The sequence below is a fragment of the Lolium perenne genome, chromosome 7, assembly GCF_019359855.2.
Source record: "Lolium perenne isolate Kyuss_39 chromosome 7, Kyuss_2.0, whole genome shotgun sequence".
Classification (NCBI taxonomy): Eukaryota; Viridiplantae; Streptophyta; class Magnoliopsida; order Poales; family Poaceae; genus Lolium; species Lolium perenne.
In genome coordinates, this window is record NC_067250.2 from 248,320,172 (window position 1) to 248,342,985 (window position 22,814).

The 22,814-nt window shown below is 43.6% G+C and overlaps 3 protein-coding genes across 3 annotated transcripts; 1 reads left to right on the plus strand and 2 right to left on the minus strand.

The window, feature by feature from the left end:
• The window catches only part of LOC127313239 (ent-kaurene oxidase 2), a 53,040-nt gene that overhangs the window by 15,800 nt on the left and 14,426 nt on the right, over window positions 1-22,814 (minus strand).
• Window positions 3,055-7,333, minus strand: LOC127313238 (ent-kaurene oxidase 2). Of its 2 annotated transcripts, none has more exons than XM_051343791.2 (8): window positions 7,084-7,333; window positions 5,410-5,570; window positions 4,772-4,933; window positions 4,523-4,663; window positions 4,147-4,401; window positions 3,889-4,050; window positions 3,608-3,802; window positions 3,055-3,491 (listed from the first exon to the last, which is right to left on the minus strand). In XM_051343791.2, the coding sequence occupies exons 1-8, from the start codon at window positions 7,235-7,237 to the stop codon at window positions 3,174-3,176; spliced, it is 1,548 nt and encodes a 515-aa protein (XP_051199751.1). In that variant the 5' UTR covers window positions 7,238-7,333; the 3' UTR covers window positions 3,055-3,173. The 2 variants fall into 2 exon arrangements, with proteins under 2 accessions (XP_051199751.1, XP_051199750.1); XM_051343790.2 differs by lacking the exon at window positions 7,084-7,333 and adding an exon at window positions 6,312-6,462.
• Window positions 20,185-21,487, plus strand: LOC139833280 (uncharacterized). The gene is made up of 4 exons (XM_071823497.1): window positions 20,185-20,325; window positions 20,436-20,508; window positions 20,594-20,857; window positions 20,936-21,487. The coding sequence occupies exons 2-4, from the start codon at window positions 20,439-20,441 to the stop codon at window positions 21,379-21,381; spliced, it is 780 nt and encodes a 259-aa protein (XP_071679598.1). The 5' UTR covers window positions 20,185-20,325; window positions 20,436-20,438; the 3' UTR covers window positions 21,382-21,487.

A 22,814-nucleotide genomic window follows, 5' to 3' on the forward strand; every position in this document is an offset into this window, starting at 1 on the left:
AATGTGGTAAAGAGGGAAAGAGAACAGCGTCCGCGAAACTAACCTGAGGGCGGCGGTGGACGACAGAGTCGACGGTCCGCCGGAGCTCGGCGAGCAGGCGGTTGAGGGCGGTGAACAGAGAGGAAGAAGAAGAAGCCGTGGCGGCGCTCTGAGCGAAGGAAGAAGAGAAGCTTTGGTGAATCTCGACGGGGCAGGCGAACGAGCTCTGCGGGACTCCTTCGGGAAGTTCGTCGGAGAGCGAGGGCTTGGCGGCGAACGACGGCGAGAGGAGCGCAAGCGGCAGAGGGTTCGAACTGCTCATGAAGTGGAGAATGCGAGGAAGGAGATGGCAAGGAACCGTCGCACTCTTTATATACAGAGAGGCTTAATGGGTCGTGCTGCGGCCTGGCCCGTTTCGTTTCGCCCGTGGGCCGCCACGTGGTGCGCGGCTACACGCGTAAAAAACAGAGTGCCACAGGGATCCGGAACGGTGGCAAGGATCCGGAATGGCACATTAAATGAGAGCGCGAGAGTCGAAGGGAAGTGACCCCTGACACTGGCGCGTCAGAAACAGTGCGCATGTCTCTCACAGGCACTGTTTTCGAGATATTCTCACTTCGTCGAGGAAGGTTTAATGGCAAAGCTATCGGAAAAGATCGGTATGATGGGGTGGATTCGGCAGAGACGCCGGAAGATTTTAAACTGGTACGTTAAAGGTGGGAACCTGGCATGGTCCGTCGGATAGAATCCGCCGGACTATACCAGCTTCGGGGACTAATGTTGGGGGGATGACCCCCGGTATGCCATAGGCATGGCAAACTAGCCTTGTTTAGGCTGTTGAGGTACTGGTTTAAAGGTTATTCCGGATAATGAAGTTAAGTTCGTGCTTAAGTGAAACTATACCGGTATCCCAGGAGGGGTATACCGGAATAGGCTAAGAAGGTACCGGAGTACCGGAATAAGCTACACTGTAGCACGTCGGCGGTCCGGTCAAAGATTCTCTCAAGGACTAAAGGACAAGGATGAGTGAAGCACTTTAGCTTTAATCGAAGCTCTGAAGCCAAAGCAGAAGATGACGTAAAAGCTACCGGAGGATGTCACCGTTCCTGTTTAAAGACATACCGGCGTCACCTGCTGCCAAAGAGGCTTTCTAAAGTAGTTTGTCTAGTCAAAGATGCCATTAGGGTTTCTTCCCCTGTAAGCCACCCTCTCTCCTATATAAGGAGAGGGAGCACACCCTAGCGCAAGGGGAGAGACCTGACCTGAGCACTTGTACTGTGCTTCTTCAACCTCTGGCCAAGGCCAAGTTCATCAATAAGATACCGGTACTCCACCCGAAATCCTTCCTTGTGTTACCAAAACCCTCCCCCAAATCCTCTAGTGCACATTCGGCCCCAACTCAAGCCATCCCATGGCATCTGTCTGTTCACCACGACGACACTCAGGGTTTTGCTTTTTGGATGATGTGTGTTGGTGTACCGTCAGGGAGTATGGCCTTGTTCATGGTCCCCCTTCATCGTAGGTATAGCGTGTGTCGCTAGGAAGGTGGCTCCGAGTTGATCTTTGTATTCCCCTTGTAAGGCATTGCGAATAATTTAATAAAGAAGAAAGTTGTGTGCTTCATTTGGATGCAGAGGCTGGGGCTATGCTCCTTAATCGAAAATAAATTGCAAGGGTGGTCTCGGCAGCCTTAGTTGGCAGCGGCACTATTCTTTTTATGGAGCATGATTTAGATAAAGCGCTAAACATGAAGCTAGTTTTATGCAATTTTTAGCAGTTGCTAGACTAAAAATAAATTTTCACAAGAGTGAGTTATTTTGTTTCAGAAAAGCAAAAGAGGTTGAAAATCAGTACACGATTCTTTTCGGCTGTGATGTAGGTACATTGTCTTTTAGATAATTGGGGACCCCAATTCATTTCCATAAACTGAAAAATGGAGAATAGAAACCTGTTGAGAATCGATTTGAGAAGAAGTTAAACAACTGGGTCAGTAAATGTTAACATGTGGCGATCGACTTGTGCTCATTAATTCAGTTTAAACTAGTATACCCATGTTTATGCTTTCTTTCCTCGAGATATCGAAAGGAGTTCGGAAGTGGTTAGATTTTTTTAGTTCAAGTTTCTTTTGGCAAAGTGATGGACATAAAAAATATTGGTTGACCAAGTGGGATAATATTTGTAGACCAAAAGATCAATGGTTTTAGGAGTGGAGGTTTTAGAGTTGAAAACAATAGTTTACTTAGCAAGTGATTATTTAAACTCATGAACGAAAATGGTATGTGGGAAGAGTTGCTGCATAAAACACATTTGCACTCTAAAACACTATCTTAGGTTAATTCACCTTTTTGGAAGTGCTTAATGAATGTAAAGAGGAGTTCTTTGTGAGAGGGTCTTTTGTTGTCACTAATGGACGTAGTACTAGGTTTTGGGAGGATATTTGGTTGGGATACAAGTCTTTTGCTGAAGAGTATCCATCCGACGCTTTATGTTATAGTGCATCATAAAAATGTTACGGTATCGAATGTTTTGGTTCAGCCCCTTTAAATATAGGTATTAGACGAACTTTGAATGGTAATAAGTGGGATAGATGGACTCATCATGCATAGTCTTATATTAGTTTAGCTAACTGATACAACCTCTAGGCCATGTTGTGCAGCTCGTTTGGTCCCCTACATTATATCATTGACAACATAGGTGAAACCTGTTTGGTTGCATGGACTTTTCGTTCTCAGGCTCGACAGATGCAAAAGCAGTATTGTTTGGTTGCCTGGAAGTTATAATCAGTGGCACACACAATCAGATCCGCTCTCCTATTTCTAAAGTGATGAGGTTACCATACCACCTATTTCGAAAGTGGCGAGGTTACCATGCCAGTGGCACACATACTCATCTCAACAACTAATAATTGAACTACATAATTAACACAACTAGTTTACAAACAAGCGCCAGGAGTAACAGTAAGTGTCTCATTATGGCTTCAGTTCCTTGCCATATACTAACACCAGTGAGCAGATCACACAATGCAAGTGATAATAGAAGAAATAGCACACAATGCAGGTGATGAGAGCACACAAATGCAGGTGGTCAAAGGACCTAATAGTAATTTTATTATATTTAAAATTGTTTGTGCTACTGTTAATGATTATCAATAGATGGGTGGACTTTTCACCAAAAAATAAAAAAATAACAACACTTCACTTCGTTGCTCTCGGCGAGACATGCACATGCAGCGGGTGGAGCTTGAAGCTTGTGAGGCTGATGGTCTCCACATTGTTCTCATCGCCCTCCTTCAGCCTCCAGGCAAATTCCTGCACCAAGCGCGCGATGGCGGTACACGAGATGTTGGTCGCCTGCATAGCCCCGGAGCAGACCCTCTTCCCGCCGCCGAACGCCATGGTCTTGAACAAGTCCACGTCACTGAAACTCCCGTCCAGGAACCTCTCCGGCCTCCACTGCTCGGGCTCCTCCCAGTCCTTCTTGTTCATGTTACACCCATACAGGTTGATGAACATCTAGCACCATAAATTAAGCAGCTCTTTTCAGAAATAAATTTTAAGCAGTCAAACTTCATGGTCCAATTCAAGTGTGTTCATCTATCACCATCTCATTAATTGCTTTGGTCAATTACCTGTGTTCCGGCAGGGACTTCGTAGCCACCCAGCTCGGTGGTCTCATGGACAAACCTTGGAGGCACCAGTGGGACGGGAGAATAATACCTCAGCGTCTCGTTGAACACGGCGTTGAGGAAGGGCAACCGACGAAGGTCATCCTCGGTGACCGTCTTGTCACCACACACCTGTTGGATCTCCTGATAGAGTCGATTCTGGCGTGACAAGGATACGTTTTGTTAAGAGTTTTGGTTCCGGCTAGACAACAGTATATATCACCATCGAAGAGTAGTAAACTTGCCTGTATTTCTGGGTTTTTGGAAAGCTCATACATAGCCCACTCTGTCGTCACCAATGTCGTATCTGTAGACTCGATGAGTGCCTCCCAAACGAGCATCGTCAATTGGTCGTCCGTGAGGTCGCCGTTCTCCGATAGCATCAAGTCCAAATAGGATATCTTTGCCTGCATATGACAATTGTATTACTTCAAGATGATCAATGAACACACAGAAGAGCTGATCAAAATAAAACAGATACACCTGATATGCAAATGTACTACCTCGCCATGCTCAATTCTTTTCTTCTGTTGACGGACCAAGGCTAACACCATCGCTGTTCGCCTAGATTCTGCGGTAAAAACTCTTTCTTCGAAGCTCTTGTTTGGAACCCAGCTGAAGTATGGGAAGAAATCCCTCCAATCAACCTCAATTGCGCACATCATCATGTCAACTACCGTTGCCTGGTATATTTCCTCCTTTGATACCTCCCTCCCAAACTCCTCGACGTAAACTGAACTCACATCCTCACCTATGCTCTGTAATTGCAGTGTGCACAATCAGTATGGCAAATACTAAACGAAGCATCTGAAGTTTGATTCAGATCAAGAAAGTGATATATGGATGAGCACACCATATCATGACAGTTTGTAGACTTGCCTCAATCAAGGACAGGCGGAACAACTCGTCCTTGAAAACTTCTCTGAAGTTCAGAGGAGAATGTGGGTCGTCATTCACCAGGGCACGGAGAGTGCTTAACAAATTATTCATCATCGTGTCTCTTGTCTCCCGAAATTTTCTCTATATTTTGTAAGCATTTTATTGTGGTCCATTAGTTAACGGAAAGCCTAAACATATCCAAGAGGTAGCAACTAAACTGTGTAACTTCGGAAGTGTTAAGACTTGTACCTGAGCAGAAACACCCAACATGCCCGCCATAATTAAACGTTTCACCATCTTGTGGAAGTCATTGTAGTCACTCACAGCAACCATCGACTTATCATGACTCAGCACTGAAATTGCTGTAGGTAGCTTTCGAGTGGATATGGATGAGAATTTCGTAACCATTGCCTGTACGTAAATACAGGGTAAGATATATGTTCTTGTAAATTTATAGTCAAGTTTGACATATTTTTTACAATGCTGCTATCATTTCTCTGTTCTGCATCGCAGCCAATACAAACAAGAACTATATGCTTCAATTATCTTTTTTATTTGTGAGAGATATTAATAGAATCCGTGATGAAAAAATATAGGTAAAAATAATAATCATGTTAAAATTCGACTTCTGCTGCGAAAAAAAGAACTACAGTACCTAGATTTGAATTATTAAATTATCATTTCAGCGAAACAATTAATAAGATAAGGTCAACAAAAGCATACTTACTTAACATGAAATAGGTATTATTACAAAAAAAAAAACCCAGAAGACTAAAAGACTTAATTTCCAGAATAATCCAAATGTGCAAAAAATATTTTTCATTACAACATAGAAATATATTATCAAGTTAATTTAACAGAAGTGAGATATAAAATTTCTATATTACCTCCTTGGCTACTTCTCTTGAGTTGAGCACAGCTACAGAGGAAGACCCGGTCTTTATAGTGTATATCGGCCCGTAAGTTTCAGACCAGTTTGAAAAAGTCTTATGGGGCTTCCTTTCTTTCAACTGGTGGAGATTTCCAATAATCGGTAAACCAGGGACAGCTGCATGACAATTAACCAAGTGGTGTCAGAAGAGGTAATGCTATTTTTCTCTCTTTATATATTATTAGGGGACTTAAATAGGCTCAGATTATGGAAAAATAGGCAACTGTGGAACACTAGAATAATCAGGATCACAATTCTCTCTTTATGTATGAGAACTGAGTTCCAGCTCAGTGGCAAGGCAAGCGAGTGCGCAGCCAGCCCACCCGGGTTCGAATCCCCATCTTGCGGTAATTTCGCAGGGAGGGGCGAATAAACCGGGTTATCATCCTAGCGTCCATCCGCGGGGAGAGTCTCATCCTACCTAACAACGTATAGCCAAGAGAGGGATCATTTCCCCGTTGGTCAACGTTTTATGATATGCAAATTATTAAAATTATCGTGTAGTGCAATATATGGCGGCAAAACATCTTCTGTTCAGGACATTCCTGTTTTCAGATCCACAGTAGCTGCAGCTTGCTAGTGTAAACCAAATAATCGGTTTGTGCTCCCATGCATAAAATTAAAGCCGTCCTGCGCGCAGCCAGAAAATAGTGAGCATAAGTTGCCAAATAGGTATTTTCCGAAGTGGGTTTGATCAGCAATGTATAGGGAAAAATGCCATTAAGAGCCCAAGTATGGGCTGAGATCACAGCATCCGAAAAAGGAAGCAGAGCAATAAAAGGGCACGTCGCACGACCGGCCGAGCGTAAGTCTGCGCGCGCGTGTGTTCTGACGAGATCCGGCGAGATGATGGTTCACCTGGGGCGCGCTGGAGCGGTTCTCGTGCCCCATCCCGGTGATGCCGGCCGGCGAGCGCGGCGCCCGCAGCCACCACGCCTCCGCCGCTCGGGGGGAGCGCGGTCAGCAGAAACTCCATGCGGCCGTGTCGGCTGGTGTCACGGGAGGAGGAAAGGCCGGAAAGGCTGGGGTAAGCGACCAAGGCCACGGGCCGAGGAATATGAGTCAGTGAGGAAAAGCCCATCCAGGACGACGACGACGACGACGGTGATGGTGAGTAGCACGGGAGAGTCAACAAGGAACTCTCACCACTTGGTCTCGGTCGTCGTTCAGGTCGCCGCCATATTATATGGATCAGATCAAATACTGTAGAGTGTGTGTCTCCTCTGACGAAACGTGCGCGGACTTATTACATCTCAAAACAGAACATTCTAAGGATGGCATACCCGTGTATGATTGCTACGTGTGTGCATTAATGCTTATACTTAAAAAGAAGTGATTCTTTATTTTCTTTATACTAGACATATTCACTAAGAAATCCGTTAGAAATGTTTTGATAGTGTATTGTCTTTGATCAGTACATCAGTATATGACAATGGGTGTAGTTTTAAAAAAGGGAACATAATGTTCAAACCGAAACTGCCATATGTTTAAAACCCAGAGAGAGGAACCCGCCAACGGTTACAAATATAAACAAAGAGCGCTGATCGAAACCATAGCGGCCAAGAAAGGCGCAGCGCAAACAAGAAGAAGAGAACATGATCGCCGGGAAGTCAGTTGAGCTGTTGGTCACCTGGTGGCGCGTTGGAGCGGCCCTTGTGTCCCATCTCGACGATGCCGGCCTTCTCGGCGAGCGCGGCGGCCGCTGCCACCGTGCCGACAGCCGCGGCCGCGGCGGCCACAGCGCCCCCGCCGCCGCCGGGGATCGCAGTCAGCAAGAACTCCATTGGTGTGCAGCTCGGGTGTGGAGCAGGGGGGGTGGGAGGAGGAAATGCAGGCAGTGGTGGTGCGGCCTGCGCTGCTCGCCTGCTCGGCTTATTAGTGCTGGCGATCAGGAGGAGGAGTTTCGATTTGTAGAACAACCAAAACACGTGAAATAGCAGCCGATGGACTTCCAAACCACGTGTGATGAAAAAAAAACTACAACTCTGCAAACTGCCAAAAGACAACTCTTCGCACCGGCAGCACACCAGGGCAGGAGCATCTTTTATTTTGCCAGAAAATGAAAAATGATGATTGTATTGAACACATGGACAGCTCTCGGTTGGCCAAGATTATATCGGTTCGATTGGTTGTACCTTTGTTTAGAGAACAACAACACTTTATTGATTACTTAACATCACTACAAAGTACTTTCTGTATGCAATCCGGGATAACATATAAAGATAAAGTACAACAAAGCTCCGCAGAGTGAGCTCAAAATCACTCTGTCGCACATCATGTTAAACTAGACACGATGATCTTGGCTGCTACATGCATGATGTATACAAATTTTCAGGAAAACTGTCAATAATAATATGTACCATAAATGTAATCTGGTGCACTTGATATTAGTTTGTGAAGTTATTTTAACTAAACTTCTAGAAAACAACAATAATTTGAGCTTTTTTCTTAAAAGTGCACCGTTGACAAAAGCTAATTCATGTGAGATAGCATCAAGCTGATAATTAAGCAACATTTGCATTGCTTGCAATGAAGGTCTTAATTCCTCTTAACTAAGTACGGATTTCCTATCGGTAACTTTGATAATGTTCAAATGCAAAATTTTACTACTTATGTGCTAATCTCTTGCTGATTTCAATACTATGTAAATTTTCATTTAGAGAGGTAAAAGAACAAGTCAATGGAGGCACATAGGTATGTTAGTTTCCTCATATAGCTACTAGAATTTCTGAATTCCAAATTGGGGTACTACGAGACATAGAACCTGAAATGCATTTATTTAAATTATGTAGCAACAAAGTGCATTATTTCCTTAACATGTAGTTGGATAGTTAATTTGAAAACAAAAAATGTAGTTGGATAGTTCGTTATTTTATTTACATGCCGGATCATTTTCTCCTAGCATCATATTATAAATTTGACTCCCGCCGTCCGAGATCAATCCTAGCATCGTGACGTGCCGCCCGACTACTGCTAGGTCCCATAGCCTGGCCGCAACGTAGGAGGATCATGCAGTGTCGACTCACTAAGGTCTTGGTCAATGGTGTCGGTAACATCGACATGGCAATCAGATAGACAACCATAATGCAATAGTGGCTTTACACATGAAATCTTATATTTGACGTATTTTTTCCCGTTGCAACGCATGGACATGTTTACTAGTAAAGATAAAGTACAACAAAACTCCGCAGAGTGAGCTCAAACATGAGCATCACCATTGGTAAGCGACAATAACTTATGAACCATTTATAAAATCAAGTTTTCGTTCTCAAAGAATTGCAAACTGAAGGATCACATAAAATGGCTACATGGATCAACCAACGAAATAAAAGATACATGATATATCTATGCATTTTGGATCATATTAGTACCCTGTCATCCATATCCATCCCGGCTGAAGATGGCCCATACGACCGCCATCAAGCGAGTGCATCAGACTCTATTATACCCACTGATTCTTTTTGAGATATACGTATCTGTATAGGTTTTTTTGGTATTTTCCTTATACATCAAGGCTTGTAATATGTTTGCGGAAATTCAATTCGGCTCCCGGGTGCGTATGCTTCCTCTACCAAGAAAACATATTTTGAAGTGTGGAAAAAAAATTAAAAAAATTCTACATGTACATCTCCATAATATATGTGTGTGCGTCAAGTTTCACGAAAAAATAATAATTTTTGTGGCCTATGTAAAAAAGAGAAAACTTATTTTTTGTTTGCTCCTATATATATACGTGACAGTCAGCCCTATTGGAGCTGTGCAATCTTCAATAATCTCTCTACATGGTATCAACCTAAAAAAAGATTCTACCCTAGCCCTAGCCGAGCCGTGATACGTCTCAAACGTATCTATAATTTCTTATGTTCCATGCTACTTTTATGATGATACTCACATGTTTTATACACACTTTATGTCATATTTATGCATTTTCCGGCACTAACCTATTGACAAGATGCCGAAAAGCCAGTTGCTGTTTTCTGCTATTTTTGGTTTCAGAAATCCTACAAAGGAAATATTCTCGGAATTGGACGAAATCAACGCCCAGGGTCTTATTTTTCCACGAACCTTCCAGAAGACCGAAAGGATCACGAAGTGGGGCGACGAGGCGCCGCCACAACAGGGTCGCGCGGCCAAGGGTGGGGCCGCGCCGCCCTGGCATGTGGGGCCCTCGTGACGCCCCCTGACCTACCCTTCCGCCTACTTAAAGCCTTCGTCGCGAATACCCCAGTACCGAGAGCCACGATACGGAAAACCTTCCAGAGACGCCGCCGCCGCCAATCCCATCTCGGGGGATTCAGGAGATCGCCTCCGGCACCCTGCCGGAGAGGGGAATCATCTCCCGGAGGACTCTTCATCGCCATGATCGCCTCCGGATTGATGTGTGAGTAGTTCACCCCTGGACTATGGGTCCATAGCAGTAGCTAGATGGTCGTCTTCTCCTCATGTGCTATCATTGTTGGATCTTGTGAGCTGCCTAACATGATCATTATCATCTATTTTTAATGCTACATGTTGCGTTTGTTGGGATCCGATGAATATGGAATACTATGTTATGTTGATTATCAATCTATCATATATGTGTTGTTTAAGATCTTGCATGCTCTCCGTTGCTAGTAGAGGCTCTGGCCAAGTTGATACTTGTAACTCCAAGAGGGAGTATTTATGCTCGATAGTGGGTTCATGCCTCCATTTAATCTGGGACAGTGACAGAAAGTTCTAAGGTTGTGGATGTGCTGTTGCCACTAGGGATAAAACATCAATGCTTTGTCTAAGGATATTTGTGTTGATTACATTTTTTTTTTCGAAATGGGGGTCTTCCCCGGCTTCTGCATCATGGTGATGCACACAGCCTTTTATTAAAAATATTCAAAATAATATTGTTTACAAATCACTCATCGACGAGGATTGATACAAGAATCAACCATCGAAAGAAACACATAGCAAGACTACAAATCAACATAGCCTTCTAGTATGACGCCAACCAGCCTGGCACAAGATATCCTGAGCGACCATCAGGAGCCGTGTGCATCCAGAAGCCATGGCATCCCGCTGCCCCTCCGGAGAGAGTAGGGCCCAGAGTTGGACCCAATGGGAGACCATATGAATAACCTGCAAGAAATGAAAGGAACGTTTCTTATTAAAAATTATATCATTCCTGCTCCTCCAAATAGACCAACATAGAGCAGAAACCCCAATCCGGATAAATGCTTTAGATTGTCTATCTACTCCATTCAACCAGTTACCAAACATATTAGTAATATTGGTGGGAGGTGGAAGAGCATAATATTGTGTTGATTACATTACGCACCATACTTAATGCAATTGTCTGTTGTTTGCAACTTAATACTGGAAGGGGTGCGGATGCTAACCTGAAGGTGGACTTTTAAGGCATAGATGCATGCTGGATAGCGGTCTATGTACTTTGTCGTAATGCCCAATTGAATTTCACACTACTCATCATGATATGTATGTGCATTGTCATGCCCTCTTTATTTGTCAATTGCCCAACTGTAATTTGTTCACCCAACATGCTATATCTTATTGGAGAGACACCACTAGTGAACTGTGGACCCCGGTCCATTCTTTTACATCGAATAAAATCTACTGCAATACTTGTTCTACTGTTCTTTGCATCATCTTCCACACCATACACTTAATCCTTTGTTACAGCAAGCCGGTGAGATTGACAACCTCACTGTTAAGTTGGGGCAAAGTATTTGGATTGTGTTGTGCAGGTTCCACGTTGGCGCCGGAATCCCTGGTGTTGCGCCGCACTACACTCCGCCACCAACAACCTTCACGTGCTTCTTGACTCCTACTGGTTCGATAAACCTTGGTTTCTTACTGAGGGAAACTTGCTGCTGTACGCATCACACCTTTCACTTGGGGTTTCCAACGGGCGTGTGCTTTACGCGTCAACAAGCTAAATTTTTGGCGCCGTTGCCGGGGAGATCAGGACACGCTGCAAGGGGAGTCTCCCACTTCCAATCTCTTTACTTTGTTTTTGTCTTGCTTTACTTTATTTTATTTACTGCTTTGTTTGCTTTCTTATATCAAAATACAAAAAATTAGTTACTTGCATTTACTTTATTTACTATATTGTTTGCGTTCTCCATATTAAAAACATAAAAAATTAGTTATTTGCATTTACCTTACTTATTTCATCATGTTTCCTCCTAAGTTCACTCTTAAAGATGTACCGGTAGGACGAGGGTCTATCATTGGAAAAGATAATATAGAATATTTTTTCACTCATATTAGTACGGTTGAAGATTTTGAAGATAGACACTTAGTAGAACTTGCTCCTACTTATGAAATTGCTGCCGCTTCTTTAGTACACATGTTAGAAGCTAGATTTGTTAATCTCAACCCCGTAATGCAACACATGTTTCTTACACTTTGTGATATGGAAGAAGGAGAAAAGAACCATTTTGTCTTAGAAACCCTTCTTAAAGAATTTGGTGATGTAGCAAGAGAAGCTAGAAAAGTCTTTACTAAATATAAGATGCTTGGCTCTTATACCAACTTTGCTAGTACCCTTGAAAAGATGGAAAAAGATAGACAAAAGTACACTAATAAAGTTAATTATGAGGAGGATATTAAAACTTCAATACCTTGCAAGCTCTTAGGAATGTGCGAGGCGCAAGAAAAGAATTTTGATTGGATTTTTCCTGAAAATTTATTTAATGAGAATAGCAAGCCTAAGAGTAATGAAAAATGAGCCTCTGAAACTTACATAGATAAGATACAATGCATAGTTGAGAAAACTCCGAACCCCTCTGTTGATGCATCATCTCTTGATAATACTTAATTCACACTTTCTGCGCCTAGCTGAAAGGCGTTAAAGAAAAGCGCTTATGGGAGACAACTCATTATTTTATTTCTGCACTTTTATTTTATATTTGAGTCTTGGAAGTTGTTACTACTGTAGCAACCTCTCCTTATCTTTATTTTATTGCATTGTTGTGTGAAGTAAAGTCTTTGATAGTAAGGTTCATACTAGATTTGGATTACTGCGCAGAAACAGATTTCTTGCTGTCACGAATTTGAGTATTATTCTATGTAGGTAACTCAGAAAAATCTACCAATTTACGTGAGTGATCCTCAGATATGTACGCAACTTTCATTCAATTTGAGCATTTTCATCTGAGCAAGTTTAGTGCCCCAGAAAAATTCGTCTTTACAGACTGTTCTGTTTTGACAGATTCTGCCTTTTATTTCACATTGCCTGTTTTGCTATGTTTGATAGATTTCTTTGTTCCATTAACTTTCAGTAGCTTTGTGCAATGTCCAGAAGTGTTAAGAATGATTATGTCACCTCTGAACATGTGAATTTTTGAATATGCACTAACCCTCTAATGAGTTTGTTTTGAGTTTGGTGTGGAGGAAGTTTTTAAGGATCAAGAGAGGAGGATGATACAATATGATCAAGGAGAGTGAAAGCTCTAAGCTTGGGGATACCCCCGTGGTTCATCCCTGCATATTTCAAGAAGACTCAAGCATCTAAAATTGGGGATGCCCAAGACATCCCCTTCTTCATCGACAAATTATCAGGACACCTCTAGTGAAACTATATTTTTATTCCGTCACATCTTATGTGCTTTACTTGGAGCGTCATTATGTTCTTGTTTTCGTTTTGTTTGAATAAAATTGGATCCTAGCATTCATTGTGTGGGAGAGAGACACGCTCCGCTGTTGCATATGAACACATATGTTCTTAGCTTTATTCTTAATGTTCATGGAGAAGGTTGAAACTGCTTCGTTAATTGTTATATGGTTGGAAACAGAAAATGCTACATGTGGTAATTGGTATAATGTCTTGAATAATTTGATACTTGGCAATTGTTGTGCTCATTTAGATCATGTTTAAGCTCTTGCATCATATACTTTGCACCTATTAGTGAAGAAATACTGTAGAGCTTGTTGAAATTTGGTTTGCATGATAGGTCTCTCTAAAGTCTAGATATTTTCTGGTAAGGGTTTGAACGACAAGGAAGACAGTGTAGAGTTTTATAATGCTTGCAATATGTTCTTATGTAAGTTTTGCTGTACCGGTTCATACTTGTGTTTGTTTCAAACAACCTTGCTAGCCTAAGCCTTGTATTGAGAGGGAATACTTCTCGTGCATCCAAATCCTTGAGCCAAAAACTATGCCATTTATGTCTACCATACCTACCTACTACATGGTATTTCTCTGCCATTCCAAAGTAAATTTCTTGAGTGCTACCTTTAAAATTCCATTCTTTGTCTTTGCAATATATAGCTCATGGAAAAAATAGCTTAAAAAACTATTATGGTATTGAATATGTACTTATGTATCTTATTTCTTAATAAGTTGCTTGTTGAGCGGTAACCATGTTCCTGGGGACGCCATCCACTATTACCCTTGTTGAATATCATGTGAGTTGCTATGCATGTTCATGTTGTCTGAAGTAAGGGCGATTTATCATGAGTTGAATGGTTTGAGCATGCATATTGTTAGAGAAGAACATTGGGCCGCTAACTAAAGCCATGATCCATGGTGGAAGTTTCAGTTTGGACAACAATCCTCAATCTCTTATGAGAATATTATCTGTTGTTGAATGCTTATGCATTAAAGAGGAGTCCATTATCTGTTGTCTATGTTGTCCCGGTATGGATGTCTAAGTTGAGAATAATGAAAAGCGAGAAATCCAATGCGAGCGTTCTCCTTAGACCTTTGTACAGGCGGCATAGAGGTACCCCTTTGTGATACTTGGTTAAAACATATGTTATGCAATGATAATCCATGTAATCCAAGCTAATTAGGACAAGGTGCGGGCACTATTGGTATACTATGCATGAGGATTGCAACTTATAAGATATCTTATACATAACACATATGCTTTATTACTACCGTTGACAAAATTGTTTCTATGTTTTCAAAATAAAAGCTCTAGCACAAATATAGCAATCCATGCTTCCCTCTGCCAAGGGACATTCTTTTACTTTTATGTTGAGTCAGTTTACCTATTTGCTTCCATCTTAGAAGCAAACACTTGTGTTAACTGTGCATTGATTCTTACATACTTGCTTATTTGCATTCATCATATTACTTTGTGTTGACAATTATCCATGAGATAAACATCTTGAAGTTGAAAGCAACCGCTGAAACTTATATCTTCCTTTGTGTTGCTTTAAAACTTTATACTAAGAATCTATTGCTTTATGAGTTAACTCTTATGCAAGTCTTATTGATACTTGTCTTGAAAGTACTATTCATGAAAAGTCTTTGCTATATGATTCAGTTGTTTAATCATTGTCTTTACCATTGCTTCGAATCACTTCATTCATTACATATGCTTACAATAGTATTGATCAAGATTATGATAGCATGTCACTTCAGAAATTATCTTTGTTATCGTTTACCTACTCGAGGACGAGTAGGAACTAAGCTTGGTATGCTTGATACATCTCAAACGTATCTATAATTTCTTATGTTCCATGCTACTTTTATGATGATACTCACATGTTTTATACACACTTTATGTCATATTTATGCATTTTCCGGCACTAACCTATTGACAAGATGCCGAAGAGCCAGTTGTTGTTTTCTACTGTTTTTGGTTTCAGAAATCCTACAAAGGAAATATTCTCGGAATTGGACGAAATCAATGCCCAGGGTCTTATTTTCCCACGAAGCTTCCAGAAGACCGAAAGGATCACGAAGTGGGGCGACGAGGCGCCGCCACAACAGGGCCGCGCGGCAAAGGGTGGGGCCGCACCGCCCTGGCGTGTGGTGCCCTCGTGACGCCCCCTGACCTACCCTTCCGCCTATTTAAAGCCTTCGTCGCGAATACCCCAGTACCGAGAGCCACGATACGGAAAACCTTCCAGAGACGTCGCCGCCGCCAATCCCATCTCGGGGGATTCAGGAGATCGCCTCCGGCACCCTGCCGGAGAGGGGAATCATCTCCCGGAGGACTCTTCATCGCCATGATCGCCTCCGGATTGATGTGTGAGTAGTTCACCCCTGGACTATGGGTCCATAGCAGTAGCTAGATGGTCGTCTTCTCCTCATGTGCTATCATTGTTGGATCTTGTGAGCTGCCTAACATGATCAAGATCATCTATTTGTAATGCTACATGTTGCGTTTGTTGGGATCCGATGAATATGGAATACTATGTTATGTTGATTATCAGTCTATCATATATGTGTTGTTTAAGATCTTGCATGCTCTCCGTTGCTAGTAGAGGCTCTGGCCAAGTTGATACTTGTAACTCCAAGAGGGAGTATTTATGCTCGATAGTGGGTTCATGCCTCCATTTAATGCAGGACGATGTGAGAAAGTTCTAAGGTTGTGGATGTGCTGTTGCCACTAGGGATAAAACATCAATGCTTTGTCTAAGGATATTTGTGTTGATTACATTACGCACCATACTTAATGCAATTGTCTGTTGTTTGCAACTTAATATTGGAAGGGGTGCGGATGCTAACCTGAAGGTGGACTTTTTAGGCATAGATGCATGCTGGATAGCGGTCTATGTACTTTGTCGTAATGCCCAATTGAATTTCACACTACTCATCATGATATGTATGTGCATTGTCATGCCCTCTTTATTTGTCAATTGCCCAACTGTAATTTGTTCACCCAACATGCTATATCTTATTGGAGAGACACCACTAGTGACTTGTGGACCCCGGTCCATTCTTTTACATCGAATAAAATCTACTGCAATACTTGTTCTACTGTTCTTTGCATCATCTTCCACACCATACATTTAATCCTTTATTACAGCAAGCCGGTGAGATTGACAACCTCACTGTTAAGTTGGGGCAAAGTATTTGGATTGTGTTGTGCAGGTTCCACGTTGGCGCCGGAATCCCTAGTGTTGCGCTGCACTACACTCCGCCACCAACAACCTTCACGTGCTTCTTGACTCCTACTGGTTCGATAAACCTTGGTTTCTTACTGAGGGAAAGTTGCTGTTGTACGCATCACACCTTCCACTTGGGGTTCCCAACGGGCGTGTGCTTTACGCGTCAACAAGCCGCCGTCGCTCCTCCTTGGCACCGCCGCCGCGCCGGCTTCCCATACCCTAGCCGCGCGGCCTCCCCTTGGTGCCGCCGCGGCCCCGCTTCCGCCACCATGGCCGACCTCTCCAGCTCCGGCCTCTCCAACCCCTTCAACTCCTCGCGGTCTGGGAGCTCCAACCCCTTCGCTGGCCCCTCCGTTGTCATCATCCGCGACATTCCCGTCCTCGAGCGCATGCCGATCAAGCTCTCCCACACCGCGGCCAACTTCTTCGTGTGGAAGACATACTTTGGCCTCCTCTTCCATGAGTACGATCTCCTCGACCACATCAACGGCACCATTAACCTTCTCGCCCTGCCGAATGACCCTGACTGGAGCACCATCGACGCCACCATCATCCGCTGGTTCTTTCAGACAGTCTCCGCCAACATCTTTCACACCGCTGTCCGCGATGGCGACTGACAAGGTATCAACTTGTCAATGCCTATGGATTGTAGGCTAGGGTTTAGTTGGAAGTAGAGGGCAAGTAGATCTCGAAGGTTTCAGCCGAAAAGTACTCGACGATTATGAAAACTAGGGTTTGTAAACAATAATTCGATGATTTCCGCGTCCCTCGACTCCCCCTTATATAGGAGGCGGAGCCGAGGGATTCGTGTTGTACAAGTTACAAAGTCCGGGAAGGTTTCTAACTCATCCCGTAAAATTACAAATAAGACTTTCTATTACAACTCTACCTTTCCTTAATAATATCTTGGGCTTCCGAATCTTCTTATTCTTCGGGTAGTGGGCCTTCAGTAAACCCCGGGTACTATCTTCGGCAGGCCCATTTGGGATGCCTATGTCAGTAGCCCCCGAGATTTTGCTTGAATCGTAGGGTCAAGGAAAATCTCGACCGTTTATTTTTATTCGACAGCTTCGATTTTTCTATATTTCTTCTCATAAACATCTATATTGTACAGGGATAATGGTAGTTGGGGCTAGTTCATCTGACGGATCAGGTACTAGTTAACTGCTCTAGTGACAATCCGCAAAAACCTACTTCAAGATCACGTCCCTGGACATGACCTCGGGATACCGGTGTAAACTTCGACAGGTGCCGCTTAAGGTCTTACCATTCTGTCGAGTCCCAGTAAAATTTATCGAGTACCTAACGCGTCCGTTAGGATTTTTCTTCGTATCTGTTGATACGGATAAAAGTAGCAGAGCGCAGTCTTCGGCGATGCCACGCCCAGCAGAACGGATCTGGGGTCTTACCTTCGCAAATTTGCGGCATTCAGAAATTGATCGCAACTTTGGCGTTCTGAGAATATATTGTCGAGTGCTTTTTCGGCTGTTGGAATGGCACATTTTATTGAGTCAAAGATGACTTATATTGCCCTCCCGATGGGAGTATATGTAGAGTTGATTATAACTCGAAATATACTCTTTTGCTCTTCTATCTTTCTTTTTCTCTTTCTTTCTTTCTTTTTTATAATTTCATTGGGCACGCGAGCAGCGTTCCCGATGGGAGTAGCCCCCGAGGCTACAGCCAAGGACTTGTACTTGGGTGTAGGCTCCACGCGTTATGCCACTATATTTTCTTTTATCTCCCGAAGTTTTATAATTTCTCGGGTGCGCGAACAGGGCTCCCGATGGGAGTAGCCCCCGAGGCTATGAACAAATATTTGTATTTGGTCATAGGCTCACGCCATTTCTATCTTGTCCTTCTGGATCTTTTCCTTTTTTCCAAAGTAGCCCCCGAGCATTTGATCAAAAACTTGTATTTGATCAAAGGCTCAGCATTATTTTTCCGTGTCGCCTTTTATGAAGCTGTTGAGTCGAATTTTTTCTTCTGCCAAGGTGACATTGTTGCTGACGATAGCCACGATTGCTAGTCAGAAATTTGCGACAAGTCTTTTCGCGCTGCCATGCGGGCCCAATTGATCCACTATCTTGACACGTCGTGCAAGTGGGGGACACATGTCCTCCGCTTTTTCTGGCGCACGCACCGTAACTTCCCCAATGTTGAATTACTTTTTTACCCTTGTTGTTACGTGGCTATCATCTGTCACACATTTTCCTTATCCAACGGTCCGCCGCTTCAGCGCACCTCTATATAAGGTCTTCTTCTTCCTCCTCGAACACCTCCGCTCGCGCCGTCCTCCTGCTCCCATCTGCAAATTTCCTCCTGCGATCCACAGCCACCTAAGCTCCTCGCCTCCAAGCTGCAAACCCTGCGCCATTGTTGATGCCACCTCGTCGATTGACAAGGCACAGTACGCCGGAGTCCTCCATGGCCGCCGTGGATCTTGGGGCGGCGGAGTGGAAAAGATCGAAGATTTCCACTCAAGACATCAACATGCTCAAGAAGCTGGGGATCAGCAAGAAACCCAAGGCACTGTGCTTCCCCAGTGAGGAAAGCTACCCAACCCCTCCAATGGGGTACCGGGTAAGTTTTGTCGACCACCTCATCCGCGGTCTTTCCGCCCCCATTCATCCTTTTCTCCGTGGACTTCTTTTTATCTACGGTCTGCAACTCCACCACCTCACGCCAAATTCAATCCTCCATATCTCCATTTTCATCACTTTGTGCGAGGCCTTCCTTGGCGTCCGGCCCTAATCGGGCGCTATGGAAGCGCATTTTCTTCTGCCGCCGTAATGGCTCGCCCAATGTCGCCTATAATATAGGCGGCGTTGTAATTTCTGTTCGGCCCACTGTCGACTACTTCGACGTCAAGCTTCCTGACTCAGTTCAAGGATGGCGCAAGAAGTGGTTGTACATTCAGGAGGAGAACCATGGATGTGCGGAGGACAACATCCCTCCTTTTGATGGCGCCGAGAAAATCTTTCGCCGCCGCTCCTGGGACGCGGAGGCCACCGAAGAAGAAAGGGCATCGACAGAAACCTTGATGGCTCGTATCCACGAGTTGCAAAATACTCGCGGCAAAGAGTTATCGGGTGTCCAAATCACTGCATACTTTCTTAGGACTAGAGTGCAGCCGCTTCAGGCTCGCAAATATCCTCTCTGGAAATATGCCGGCGACAAGGACGTAGATCGGCTGTCGGTGAATTTCGAGGTCAAGGATTTAGAAAAACTTGTCCGAAAAATTTCATCTCTCAGCAAAAAAGATGCTATCCCTTCTTCTTGCCGTGTGACACCATTCAGCGCCGCCAATCCACTTCCCAAGGTAATCTTTGTCTATTGTCTTGTTGTTGCTTTGCTATCTTTTTTGTAACTTCTTTTCTGACATCTCTCCCTGTTTTATTTTGCACAGAATCATCCAGACCTTGTCTCGCTTCCTCCTCTTCCTGAAGGTGGAGAAGTCGAAGAAAGGGCCATTGTCACTGATGACAATCAAGAAGCTCCGTCTTTTGTGAATGAACCCGTGGATTCTCAAAAATCTGCGGGATCTTCCGAAGGCACTGCGTCGGCACTATCTCCTCCTCCCGCTGTTTCTCCAAAAGGCAAAAGGAAGAGGAATGACGTCGAAGATTCCGGCACTTCCAAAGCCGAAGAAGTTGATCCTTCACATCAGAAGGCAACTTATGATCCTTATCTTGAATCCCTCGTCAGCTCGTAAGTCATTTTTATTTCTCCTTATTTCTGTACTCGAAATTTTTGTCTTATCTTGCTTTTTATGCTGTCGATTTTTAATCACAGCGATGATGAGGAAGAAGTACCAACTTTTGACGTGGCTCCTCGGATGAGCACGTCACATACTTTACTTGTCTCGGATACGCCAGTTGAAAAAGAAGAATCCTCGCCTCCTCAACAAAACGTCGTCACCACTACTCCGCCTTCAAGCCCCCTTGCTCCTTCACCAAAAAGGACAAGGATTGAAACGATCATTGAGCCTGCCCCTCAATTGGGTAGCTCTTCTACTCCGCTCTTGGATGATGTAAGTTTTTTAATTTTCTTGCCAGTATCTATATTTCCTCTATTTGCTTTTTTACGCCTTCATTCTTTTTTCCATACCGATGTTTCTCTTTCTTTGTTCTTCTTTGACAGCCCATGATCAAAGAGCTTATTCGCATCGGATCCCAATTCATTGGGTACCGTGAGTATGCCAGCAGAACTGAAGGTAATAACTTTTTTGTTGTCGTTGTTTCTGACTTCTTGCTCCTGTTTTTTGTCGCAATTTTGACCTTTCTTTTCTATTTCGACAGAGAAACTTGCAGAGGCCAACAAGCTTGCCGACACTCTTGCTCAAAAACTGGAGCAAAGTGAAGCGGCCCGCAAGAAAGCCGAACTTGTTGCTAGCGAAGCCAAAGCAGAGGCTAATGAAGCCAAGGCAAAAGCTGCTAGTGTCGAGGAACTGCAGAAGAGACTTGAGGATACTGAAACTGCTTTAAACGAGCACAAAGCCGCACAGGCTACTCGTGAAAAGGGGATCCTCAAGCGCCTGAATTCGCAAAATCGGCGCTTCCAAGGTAATTTTATCGGTCCTTTCTATTTTTTATAGGACCTGCTTTTTCTTGCTTTTGACCAACGTTTATTTCCTGTGGCAGGCCAAACAAACCAAGAGTTTGATCTGGAGAATCCCGACAATGATCCTCTCCTTGACGCACTTTCTTATTTGGAGTTTCATGGATCCGAAATTCGTGAAGGCGTGGTGAATGCTGACGCAGGATTGTCGAAGCTATTCCCCTACTTCTTCCCGAAGAAAGAGGAGCCCAAGACTTTCCTTGCCCTTGCCCAGAGCTTCAATCCATCAGAGGACCTTGGGCTGAAAATGCGCCAGGAGAACATGAAGATTGCTGTCGAGAGCACTATTGCCTTGGTCGCTGACAGCCAACAAACTGTTGACTGGATGAAGGTTGGCGACACCGAGCAGATAGAGCAAACAAAATGGCGGTCTTTGATCAAGGCAGCCAAGCCCAATACGAAGAAAATTCTGGCCTATCTCGGGATCAAGCCATCTTCAACTCCTAGCTCATCGAGGCCGGAGGTCTAGTTGCATGCCTCTTTGTTTTTTGCTTTCTCTGTCTCTTTTGCCCTTGTCGCCAATTTAGCTGTGGCGACAATTATCCTGGTAGTCCTTTTGGAGAAACTTCTTTTGTAATGTCTATGTAAATTTTTCTAGAAATTAATGAAATTCTTTCTGGCACTATCATTGATCCTGGCGCTTTCTTTTCCAGTTAATATTTGATAACTATTCGACCAATCCTTGCTCTGCCGATGCTTCACCTGCTTCTTCCTTCTCGAAGAAAATGCTAGTTGATGACGACCCCCTTGAAGGTTCTTCGAGCAAACATTTGTCGGAAGATTTGCAAGAACTTCGACAACAACTTCAATCCATGAAGAAACAAACTCTGGCAATGATGGAACAATCTCGGAAAGCATCCGAACAAGAAAAACTTGCTCTCCAACAAGCCAAAGAGGCTATGGCTGCCAAGGATACTGCTGTATTGGAAGCAAAGGAAGCCACTACCCGAGAAAATAGCATGCTCGAGCTAATGTTGGAAGCAAGCACAGATATGTTAGGTATGTTTTTCCAACCTCACAATGCCTCCTCTTTATTTTGCTGTGCCCCCCTTCAAATTTCTTGCCTTGTCGCTTAATAGGCTCGGTTCTTGATGCTGCCGCCGAAGATCGAAGAGTAAACGAGAGAACAAATCTTCTTGTCAATTTTTCCCTTAACCATGGCTGTTTATTCTGGGCCACCCCTGAACGAACCCAGCAAATTGTCAGGTTCCAAGATCGTGCTTGCCAAGTGCGCGAATTTCTCAATTTTTGCACGACAACATTAACCCTTGTTTACAAGACTTTGTTTCCTCGAAATGAAGTTCCCAAAACTCTTCCTGAATTGCTGGAGATATTCAGAGATGCTCCCCGCATTCATAATTTTGTGCGAGCTCAATTGACTGCTGGAGCAAGGTTCGCCATGATTATGATAAATATTTGCCATCCAAAATTAGACCTGACGAAGATTGTTGCTGATTGTCTGGCCAAGAAATCGCGGCGAAAAAATGGTATTGACACAATCAATGAGATGGTAACTCCTGTGGCCGAGTCGATGATAGATGAGCTTCTTCGGATGGACTCAGAATTCTTCATCAAGGGGTCCTATGCTGAACATAAAACAACCAGAAGCTTGTCCATAGATAGTATTTTAAGCTTTGACTGATTTGTACCATATTGCAAAACATTGTGTCTGTATCTTTTTTGATTTCTTTTTTATTTCCGAAAAAATTTGTTGTATATTGTAAAGTGCTCTATATTGTTGGAGCCCCCGAGCCTTCTGGCTAGAGTTTGTACTGTTTTTTCCATCTCGAAGTTTTTTCCTCTTGCCGTAAGAAGATATCTTTATTTTTTCATCAAATAGGTTGCAAGCCCCCGAGTATCTTAGTGTCGAAGTTCTATATTTTTGTTGCGAGGTTCTTAGAC

What these genes read in the sequence shown, in the direction of transcription:
- LOC127313238 (XM_051343791.2), bottom strand. Translation starts at nt 7,237, where the DNA reads ATGGAGTTCTTGCTGACTGCGATCCCCGGCGGCGGCGGGGGCGCTGTG. An exon ending in TGTTGGGTGTTTCTGCTCAG is followed by an intron (nt 4,664 to 4,771) that starts GTACAAGTCTTA and finishes TACAAAATATAG; the next exon opens with AGAAAATTTCGGGAGACAAG. An exon ending in AAAGAATTGAGCATGGCGAG is followed by an intron (nt 4,051 to 4,146) that starts GTAGTACATTTG and finishes TGTCATATGCAG; the next exon opens with GCAAAGATATCCTATTTGGA.
- LOC139833280 (XM_071823497.1), top strand. Translation starts at nt 20,439, where the DNA reads ATGATCAAAGAGCTTATTCGCATCGGATCCCAATTCATTGGGTACCGT. An exon ending in GTATGCCAGCAGAACTGAAG is followed by an intron (nt 20,509 to 20,593) that starts GTAATAACTTTT and finishes CTATTTCGACAG; the next exon opens with AGAAACTTGCAGAGGCCAAC. An exon ending in GCAAAATCGGCGCTTCCAAG is followed by an intron (nt 20,858 to 20,935) that starts GTAATTTTATCG and finishes TTCCTGTGGCAG; the next exon opens with GCCAAACAAACCAAGAGTTT.